General features: G+C 46.4%; 1 protein-coding gene across 1 annotated transcript; it reads right to left on the reverse strand.

Moving 5' to 3' along the window:
* Window positions 1-480: 480 nt before the first annotated feature.
* LOC309522729 (keratin, type II cytoskeletal 75-like) lies at window positions 481-9,975 on the reverse strand. The gene is made up of 7 exons (XM_082206226.1): window positions 9,745-9,975; window positions 8,493-8,588; window positions 7,612-7,776; window positions 7,232-7,357; window positions 4,792-5,012; window positions 3,089-3,120; window positions 481-918 (listed from the first exon to the last, which is right to left on the reverse strand). Exons 1-7 carry the CDS (start codon window positions 9,778-9,780, stop codon window positions 641-643), a joined length of 954 nt encoding a protein of 317 aa, XP_082062352.1. The 5' UTR covers window positions 9,781-9,975; the 3' UTR covers window positions 481-640.
* Window positions 9,976-10,704: the final 729 nt, after the last annotated feature.

The raw sequence follows: 10,704 nt of genomic DNA on the forward strand, positions 1-10,704 counted from the left end.
CCCTGCCCTGCCAAGAGGAGGAAGGGGGTGGGCTTTGTTGGTGCCAGCAGCAGCAGCTCTCGAGTGGCCACCATTTTTAAGCAGCCCCTCTCCAGAGCCCTTTTGTTCACTGCTCATCGTCCCTCCGCCACCGCCAGCCCCTGCTGCTTGCATCATCCCCCCCCCCCCAAATATAGTCTGGCTCCCCACAAGGTCTGAGGGGACCGGCCCTCTGCTGAAAAAGTTTGCTGACCCCTGCCTTGGAGGAAAGGTGGAGGGATCTAAATGTAAGAATAAATATGACAAATGAAACCTTCTCTGGTCAGAAGCTGAGGCAGTGCTTTTATGGGAAAGTGTTGTAGATTCCTCCCAAATAATTTTGGGCTTCCATTGTTACCAGAGCAGCCCCAGAGGGAGACAGATGGCAGCAGCCTCCTACTCTACCGAGATGATATCAGAAAGGGCCTTTTATTAGACAAAGACTACAATGAGAAAACAGGGTTTTTTCCACTTTCAGATTTATATATCTCGCTTCTTGTTCTCCAAATCATCAACAAGCGGCCCCCGCTTCTTGCTCAGCAATGACAGAAGCAGACATTCTTTTTCTGATATCAGGAGCTGAGAAACATTCGTGTTTCATTCTACACAGGACTCCTTATTTTCAATGTGGTGGCCCACATGAGTAACTAGCAGACACAAAGCGCAATGTGGTGGTCTTAGTACTTCCACCACTGAAGCCCTGAGCAGGGGCATGTGTCACTGGGCAAGAAGAACTGCGAACATCCCCACCACTTGTCTGGACGCTCCTTGTGGTTGTGCCGCTGCCAGAGGTGTCACGGCTGCAAACACCTTCACTTTTATGGCTGCTTCCATGTGTGTCTCCTGCTCCACGGTGGGGGCCACCATCACTCACTATCGCCCCCTCACTTCTCTGAACAGCTGAGGAGGAAGAAAAGAGAACAGCACATTTACGTTTTTAAGGGAATCTAGACTTAACTTCCTACCAGAATAAGGACACACTTCTTATGGAAGCTTCCTGGCTTTTAGTGATCTCAGCTAGCCAAGTATCTAAGAAGATGAATTCATGTAGGGCAGACCCATCAAGGCCAGTTGTAAGACATACTAATGGGTGAGCATGGGACTTCCATATTCAGATGTCAGAGACAAACAACAGCAGATGCCTATAGCCACCTGGTCCTGCTGAAGACCCTTTGGGGTACAGCATCTGCAGTGCATGTGGAAGATTCCAGGTTCAGTCCCCAAAATCTGCAGTTGCTGACGTATCTTGCCTGAAACTTTGGAGAGCTGCTGCTAGTTCACATGGAGCCACGTGGACCAATGGTGTGACTCAGTATAAGGCCATACAAGACAGAGAAGCCAGTAGGAGAACACTTCAGTCTCCCAGGACATTCAATACAGGATCTTAAAGCAGCTGCCTTATTACAAAAGAATTTCAGAAACAGACTTGAAAGAGAAGTTGCTGAATTACAGCTTATCACTAAACTGCAAACTATGGAGAGACTTGGTCTTAATAGAGATAATGGATTCCTGTCTCATTACATATGCTAATCATCTGCATACTATTCCTTGCTTTTTCCTGTAGGACTAATTGCAGTTGTTAACAGTCGTCAACAGGTTTACCTGTTGCATGGAGCCAATCACCCGTCTCCTACTGCCCTCCTGAGAAAAACCCCACCCTACCCTCCCACTATATATAAGGGTCTGGTGACTTCGGTTTCAGTGTATCTGAAGAAGTGTGCATGCACAGGAAAGCTTATACCAAGAAGAAACTTAGTTGGTCTCTAAGGCGCTACTGGACAATTTATTTTTATTTATTATTTATATATTTCAGTATAAGGCAGTTTCTCATGTTTTCATTATGATCTATGAGCTTATAGGCAGCCACAGGCCCAGCACTGGAGAAGGAATGCAGGAGGACAAGATAAAGCTTTGAACTGATGTAACAAGGCACTTTTTGTTTTTAAGGTGGCAAAGCTGGTGGCTGGTTTACGCTGGTCTCACACTTACTGCCTCTTTGTGGTGTGGGTGGGTAGGGATTAGTGCTGTGCACCCAATCCATAAATCTCCTTTTAAAACTCAAATGCTGAACTTGATTCGACTGTGTACTTGATCAATAAATACATCAATAAAATCTGCGTAACTTTCAATTGGAGTAAAAGCAATACAGTGGTGCCCCGCAAGACGAATGCCTCACAAGACAAAAAACCCGCTAGACGAAAGGGTTTTCCGTTTTTTGATGCGCTTCACAAGACAAATTTCCCTATGGGCTTGCTTCGCAAAACAAAAAAGTCTTGCGAGTCTTGTGATTTTTTTCCCTCCCCCCTTTTTCTAAGCCGCTAAGCCACTAATAGCCTTTTAGCCGCTAAGCCGCTAAGCCTTTAATAGCGCTAAACCGCTAAGCCGCTAATAGGGTTGCTTCGCAAGACAAAAAAAAACGCTAGATGAAGATACTCGCGGAATGGATTAATTTCGTCTTGCGAGACATCACTGTATTCCAAAAGGAAAACAAATTATACTGGAATGTTTAGATGGCGCACACATCACCGCAGGCACCATCTTAGAAGAGTCACTGGTAAGAGTTTAGGTGAAATCACTCTTTCAAAATGGAGCCTGCAGTCTGGAGTTCTGCAAGTGCTTCTAGTAAATCTTGTTAAAGAAGTAAGCAATAGTGATCCAATAGATGCATGTTTTTAAACAGTTCGAAGGTTTTTAATCCACTAGTCTAATTAATCAACTGAGTAAATGTTTTAGCCCTAGGAAGGATACTTTGAGGGTCCAGGAAGGGACTGGGTTGCAAATATGTGTGGATTTGGGCAGGGCTGTCTTAAGCATTTGTGGCACCAGAGTGCCAAGATCTGCCTGGTGCCCCTCCACAGGTTGCCCAGTCCCAGGTGTGCAGGAGGGCGTAGTAGTTCGGCCGCCTCAGCTTGGCCACCCCCAAACTCGTGGTGCAGAGCCGCCCACAGCAGAAGAGCCTGCCACAGCACTCCGACCAACGGGCAGGCTTCCTTTTTAAACCACCAAGAGGATGTGGACTAGGGTCTCATAGAACTTGTCATATAGTTATCTCAGTTTATAAGCTACTTACAGATGTTCACAGCACACTCCCCTTCATTCAACCTAGTGAGAAATGAAAAAAAGAAGAACCATTTCAGATCTCTGTCTATGCTCAACAGGCTTGAGGTGCCTCTTAGGGCTCACTGATGTGTTAGTAGCCCTTGTTACTTGATGACTTACAGTCACATGACTGAAATGTCTTTATTGAAAACCATCATGCAGAGGCAAGGCTGGTGCCAGGTATGAGGGGGACTCTGAGCAAGGGACCCTCCAGACCACCCCAGTGACACCCTGATGGGCCCTTTGCTCGTAATCCCTTAAAAAACCATATTACTAAGGAGACAGGCTGTGGTCAGTCTGGTTGTTGTTGTTGTTTAGTTGTTTAGTCGTGTCTGACTCTTCGTGACCCCCTGGACCAGAGCACGCCAGGCACTCCTGTCTTCCATTGCCTCCCGCAGTTTGGTCAAACTCATGCTGGTAGCTTCGAGAACACTGTCCAACCATCTCGTCCTCTGTCGTCCCCTTCTCCTTGTGCCTTCCATCTTTCCCAACATCAGGGTCTTTTCCAGGGAGTCTTCTCTTCTCATGAGGTGGCCAAAGTACTGGAGCCTCAGCTTCACCATCTGTCCTTCCAGTGAGCACTCAGGGCTGATTTCCTTAATTTCCTCAGCCTGGTACTGTTCAGCATATCGTTGAGTGAGGCTGCAGCCAGTGAGGCTGCAGCCAGTGAGCAGCCAGGACCACATCATTTCCCCTACCAGGCTGGGTGCTGATAATGGGCCTCATGGGAGCCAACTCCTAGGGGCCAAGGTCACTTTGGCCCCACCAATAAAATATTTGAGGGGGGCAGGCCTCCCCAAAGTTGATGGGCATTGGCATTCAAATGGTGTGTGTGCATCTGGGGCCCCCAATATTTTATTCAAGTTGGCACCCCCAATGAGCTTGTGCAGATATCCTACCTGTGATGGCTGTTTTACAGATGCAAGTCACTTCTTGATAACTATAGTCAATAAGTGAGTGGACAACATGTGAATTAGCCTTTGCAGCTCCTTTTAAAGTATTAAAAGTGCTTTAAAAAATATCCGTTCTGTTTCTGAGTATATGAAAGGATAATGTGTACCAGAAAAAAAGAAAATAAAAAACCCTGAAGGTCTAAAAGTCAATCCGGAAGTGAAATACTTGTTATAAATGCATCCCTCCCCCTTTCAAATATTATCTCTAGATTTTGTCAAGATGCAGCATTCAAAATGGAACTATTTTATATTTCAATGTCCAATTTCAAAGCCTGAAATCTTAGATGAATTCTGGAGTGGGAGTCTGCTTTAGTAAGAGAACAAGCAGCCCTCATATTGGAGCACCTAACTTTCATTTCCATAATGAAACTTTTCATTTTGATATTTCAAAATTCAAATGCCTGAACCCAATTATTTCAGACTTGGAAATCTGCCACATGTTGAATTTTGTGCAAATAACTTCATTTCTAATTTGAACACAGGGGGTAAAGCAAACATTGTTTGGAAAGCAGAGGCGCCAACTTCTCCAGAGGATTGAGGAAAACAGACACAATGTCCTGACATCATGCAGGGGCCCTCTGAACACTGAGGGAGCACAGCCCCCTAAAAAATATATCTGCCTACCAGGAGCCAGTGCCCTTTTTGGAATCATACTGGGGAAAGACATATTGCTTGGAATTCTTCCCACAGAATGTTTTTAACAAGGTTAAATTACACTCACCAACTTTCCTCTCCTTCCAGAAGCTTCCTGTATGTGGCAATCTCAATACCCAAAGCCAGCTTCATGTTCATCAGTTCATGGTATTCCCGTAGCTGGCAAGCCATGTCCTGCTTGGCCTTATGCAGTGCCTCCTCCAGATCTGCCAGTTTGCATTTGGCATCCTTCACCGCCATCTCCCCGCGTTCCTCAGCTCCAGACACCTCCTCTTCCAATTTGCGACACTGTCAATGCAGAATACACAGGACATTTCCTTATGTACCTTCCTCGGTGTGCTTGGAAGTTTGACCCAAGCCAACCTTTGTTCCATATGAAGAGAGCCATTGGCAAGCTGTGATATCCTGCAGTGCTCCACTGTGCTATTATTTCTTAAACTTCCAAATCAGGGCCAGTATACTGCATTTTATCAGATCTCCTGCCATCTTCACTACTACTTAAAAGCAGTTGTGTGGATACACAGAGTAAAGAGATTTGCGCTTTGTATCTGATTCCAATGTACTGTTATTATTGGTCCAGTGTACTGCTATTATTATTGTAAGCTCCCCGGTGATATATTTGAACAGAGCGGTATTAATTTAATAAAATAAATACCGTATTTTTCGCTCTATAGGACGCACTTTTTCCCCTTCAAAAACGAAGGGGAAATGTGTGTGCATCCTATGGAGCGAAGACGCCATAGCCCCGCGACCCTCTCCCGGCTGGAGAGGTGACGCGCGGCTATGGCAGGAAGCTCTACAGCCCCGTGTCACCTCCCCAGCCGGGAGAGCGTGCGCGCGGGGCTAAAGCATCCCCCCCCCGTGACCACCGGAATAAAATTTACGGCATGTAATGCCTTGAGAGAGAATATTATGAAAATGATATATAGGTGGTACATGACCCCAGTCAAGCTAGCAAAAATTTATCATTTGCCCGATAATAAGTGTTGGAAATGTAAAGAAACTGAAGGTACTTTTTTTCATCTTTGCTGGATGTGCCCGAAGATTAAGGTCTTCTGGGAAATGATAAATAATGAAATGAAAAGGGTACTTAAATGTACTTTTCCTAAGAAACCAGAAGCCTTTCTCTTGGGCATTGTCGGCCAATCGGTGTCAAAGAAAGATAGGACTTTCTTTATGTATGCTACTACAGCAGCAAGAATTCTTATTGCAAAGTATTGGAAGACACAGGATCTACCCACTCTGGAAGAATGGCAGATGAAGGTGATAGACTATATGGGACTGGCTGAAATGACTGGCAGAATCCGAGACCAGGGGAAAGAGACGGCGGAAGAAGATTGGAAGAAATTTAAAATTTATCTTAAGAAATATTGTAAAATTAATGAGGGCTAAAATGTTGAAGTTATAGAAAATAGGGGATTACAGCTGGGGAAGATTAAGTAAAAGAAAAGAACAAGGGAAAATTTGATAAAAGTAAGGGGAGGATTTGCAGAAATAAATCTGGAATTAGAATGCAGAAAGGGGAGGTATGGGGAAGTCGGCGAAGTAAGGTTTAAGAAAAAAGGATTCGAAATTATACATATTTGTTTATGTTTTTGTATGTTTGTATTGTGTATGGTCTGTGTTTATACAAAATGTGAAAAACCAATAAAAAAATTTATATAAAAAAAATAAAGCAGCCCCCCGCGACCCTCTCCCGGCTGGAGAGGTGACGCGCGGCTATAGAGGCTCCTGCCATAGCCGCGCGTCACCTCTCCAGCTGGGAGAACGCGTGCGGGGCTAAAGCAGCCCCCCACGACCCTCTCCCGGCTGGAGAGGTGACGCGCGGCTATGGCAGGAGCCTCTCCACTGCGCCTTTCCGCTGCTCCCTGACCTGCTCTTTGGGGCTGGTGGTGGGCTTCCCCCCGCCAGCCCAAAAGAGCAGGTCGAAAGGAACCTGAAGCCTGGAGAGCGAGAGGGGTCAGGGCACACCGACCCCTCTCGCTCTCCAGGCTTCCAAGGTAGCCACCTGAACGCACCTTAAACGGCACCTTGTTTTAGAGCGGGAAAACAAGAGGGGGAAAGTTCTCCACCTCTCTGTGCAGCGCCTCCTGCCGCTTCGCTGAAGGGGCGCTGGGCAGAGAGGGGGAGATATTTTTTTTCTTGTTCTCCCCCCTCTAAAACAAAGTGCGTCCTATTGAAATGAGAAGGGATCACAGGGAAACAGCTTAAACATCTTTGTGGGGAACATCTGTATCTGCCCTTAGGCTGTTTACAAAATTTGTGAGGGGCTTCCTGAGAAATGCCCCTCTATGTGGCACTTGATATTCAGGTTTGCTGCCCAAAGTTGTCTATTGAATGGACAAACCAATGGACCAGAGGAGGGGAGCCTGTCACATTCCACTTCTTCCTGGGCTCCAACTCCCATCAGCACCATTCAACGTGGCCAATGGTCAGGGATGATGATGGGGGCTGTAGTTCAACACACCTGGATGACCACAAATTCACCATCCCTGCATTAAACTCACCTGAGCCTTGACACTTGCAATTTCTGACTCCAGCCTGTGAGCAACACGGGTCAGAGCCTGAAGTTCTTCCTTGACGTTATGCAGATCGTCACAGCGTTTCGCTGCTGCTGTCCTGAGCTCATCATACTACCATGAAAAACAAAATAACTGGTTAAGAAGTGGAGCAGGCAAGAATTCGGCCATGTTTCCCCAAGGACAGGGGTGAGGAACCTGTGGCTCTCCTGGTGTTGCAGGGCTATCGTTCCCATCGCCCCTGACAGTTGGCCATGCTGGCTGGGGCTGATGGGAGCTGGAATTTAACAACATCCGAAGGGCTCCAGGTTCCCCACCACTGATGTAGGAGAAAGGATCCCTGGGGCGAAATCTGCCCAATTCCTTACCCTGCACTGGAACCAAGCCTCAGCTTCAGCTCGGCTTCTGGAAGCAATTGCTTCATATCGACGCCGGAACTCCTCAATCGCCTGGTCCATATCTAGGCCTCGGCTATTGTCCATTTGCACCATAACACAAGTGTCAGAAATGCAGTTTTGGAGCTCACAAATTTCCTGCAGTGACATAGTATGTGAAGTCTCAGTTATGTATGTGTAACCAGGAATTGAGACAAGTGCTAAATTAACTTCATGTTTAGAAACTTTTGACCAAACCTGGCTTTTAAGAAATCACACTGGCATTAATCTAACAAACAAAATTAGATTTAGTAGGTAGGTAAACAACACAAAGGCCTAGACAGCTTCTGTAATATGTTAGGCCTTTCTTTAAAGTTATGGAAATAGTGCTTTATTTAATACAGTCATACCTCGGGATAAATACGCTTCAGGTTCAGCACGTTTGGGTTGCGCTCTGCGACAACCCGGAAATAGCACAGTGCATTACGTCCAGGTTTTGCCACTCGCGCATGCGCAGACAGTCAAAATGACATCACACGCATGCACAGAAGCAGCAAAACGCGATTCCGCACCCGCGCAGACGCGCTGTTGCATCTTACGTTATGTTCAGGATGTGAATGGGGCTCTGGAACAGATCCCGTTCACATCCCGAGGTAACACTGTAGTGCTTTAAATCTATCCCTGCCAATGTGGCCTGCCAGTCCAATCAGCTTCTGGAATGGGTGAACGGGCTACCATCATGTCCTTTGCTTCCAAGAGCAAAGATCTTGGCTACATCCTGGGAGCCAAGAGAACTTTGTGTTTTACTGTTTTAGACCTTTCTTTAAGAGAACCGAGTGAGAATACTTCACCACAATAGCAGAAAACCTTATCACCTGTTTATATGCACATTTCAAGAAGCTGATTTGTTTCATATGACTTTCTGCCTTGGCTTCCAGTTCTGCCTTGTGTGAATAGACACAGTCCAAATCCTGCAAAAGAAAGGAAACCACAGCGATTTGTACCACATTTTACTACCTGGGACAAGGAATGGGATGAGGCATGAAGCTCAAAAGGCAAAAGTGGTGATTGGTCCCCAAGGAACCCAAGAATCATTGGTGTGGGTTAGCTTCTGCCCTCACCCACGTATTTGCATGGAGATCTCTCCCTTGAACTAGATCCAAGCAGTTTTAAGAATCTAGGAGTCTTGGTTGACCACAAACTTGACATGAGCCAACAGTGTGACGCGGCAGCTAAAAAAGCCAATGCAATTCTGGGCTGCATCAATAGGAGTATAGCATCTAGATCAAGGGAAGTAATAGTGCCACTGTATTCTGCTCTGGTCAGACCTCACCTGGAGTACTGTGTCCAGTTCTGGGCACCACAGTTCAAGAAGGACACTGACAAACTGGAACGTGTCCAGAGGAGGGCAACCAAAATGGTCAAAGGCCTGGAAACGATGCCTTATGAGGAACGGCTAAGGGAGCTGGGCATGTTTAGCCTGGAGAAGAGGAGGTTAAGGGGTGATATGATAGCCATGTTCAAATATATAAAAGGATGTCACATAGAGGAGGGAGAAAGGTTGTTTTCTGCTGCTCCGGAGAAGCGGACACGGAGCAATGGATCCAAACTACAAGAAAGAAGATTCCACCTAAACATTAGGAAGAACTTCCTGACAGTAAGAGCTGTTTGACAGTGGAATTTGCTGCCAAGGAGTGTGGTGGAGTCTCCTACTTTGGAGGTCTTTAAGCAGAGGCTTGACAACCATATGTCAGGAGTGCTCTGATGGTGTTTCCTGCTTGGCAGGGGGTTGGACTCGATGGCCCTTGTGGTCTCTTCCAACTCTATGATTCTATGATTCTATTCTATGATTCTATGGAGTGCTCTCGGAAAATATTTCTCTGTTTTTATAAGCTCGACCTGTCTGTGACAAAGAAGTCCCCGTCCCCCCAGCAAAACATCTACCCCTTCTGTTATGAACTCTGGGCATTTTCCTAGTTAGCTTGGCTTTTTCCCCTGAGGGGAATGGCTGTGCATTTTGTTTTCGATAGCAATGGCCACTTGGAAACTTAGGGAATCCCTGGTGTGCCTTGAGAAGCCTTCTTAATGGCGCAATTGGAAAAGTGAAATATTCATGACCCAGATCACCCTCAATAATTCAGGGCAAAGCGTGTTCTCCTTCATGGAGAGCACATGTTGCGGTGGGGTCTGCTGAGCCACCCCTCTGTTACCAGGCAGGGTCTCTAAAGATGGCCTGGGGCAGTGATTGGTTCACTGGGTTGCTGGGGTAAAAGTTATGTTGCAATTTTGGTGGGAGGGGTAAAATGTTTAAATACTCTGCACGCAGCCTGGAGCTTTCTCTTTGCTGTGTGCAACGGATCACCCGCCCACCCGCCCTTGAGTAAGGGGTTGTTGCATTGACCTTGCCATGCCTGTCATGGGGTCATCTGCCATTGGGGCAGGGGCCTGGTAGGAATTTTGTCCATCTGGCCATTTGGCCATTTGGTTTTTGCCTACTGTGTAGCAAATCGTCACAACTTGTAAGGTTGCGGTTAGGCATTGGTTATAAATTGGTGGAGGAGGGGTTAGGATAGGCTGGGCCTGCCCCTCCATGGTTGCTGCGGAAAGGGAATTCCGTTAAAGGAATCCTGGGGCTTGCCATCTTTTCGTCCAATCCCTGGAATGGGACTAGGGCCGGCAAGCCTTCGGGGAGCATGCGGATGAGAATTGAGGGTCTGTGACTCAGCTCCATTTCTCCCCGACTTGCTTTCCCCCGCACTGTCTTTCAGTGGTGCCCGGAAGTCAGTTCTGTCCCCAGGCGGGGGGACAGATAGTCTTAACCAATGCCTAAACAACCACTCACGGTTTTGTATTTAAATAAAGTTGTGGCCAAAATTATGCCAAAAACCTTAAACAAAAATTAAGTGTGCGTTGTGAGTTATTTGGGGGGTGGCTTGGGGACCTCGACACGCAAACACAGAGATTATATAAATACATTTCAGAGTTTTTAGATAAAGTGATTACATAGGTAGTAAGCTAAAAATTGCAACTTCTGACAAAAATGTTGCTGTGCATAACCTTTTTCAGTAGCACAAATTCATTCTCTGT

The sequence above is a fragment of the Podarcis vaucheri genome (assembly GCF_965113315.1).
Source record: "Podarcis vaucheri genome assembly, chromosome: 2".
Classification (NCBI taxonomy): Eukaryota; Metazoa; Chordata; class Lepidosauria; order Squamata; family Lacertidae; genus Podarcis; species Podarcis vaucheri.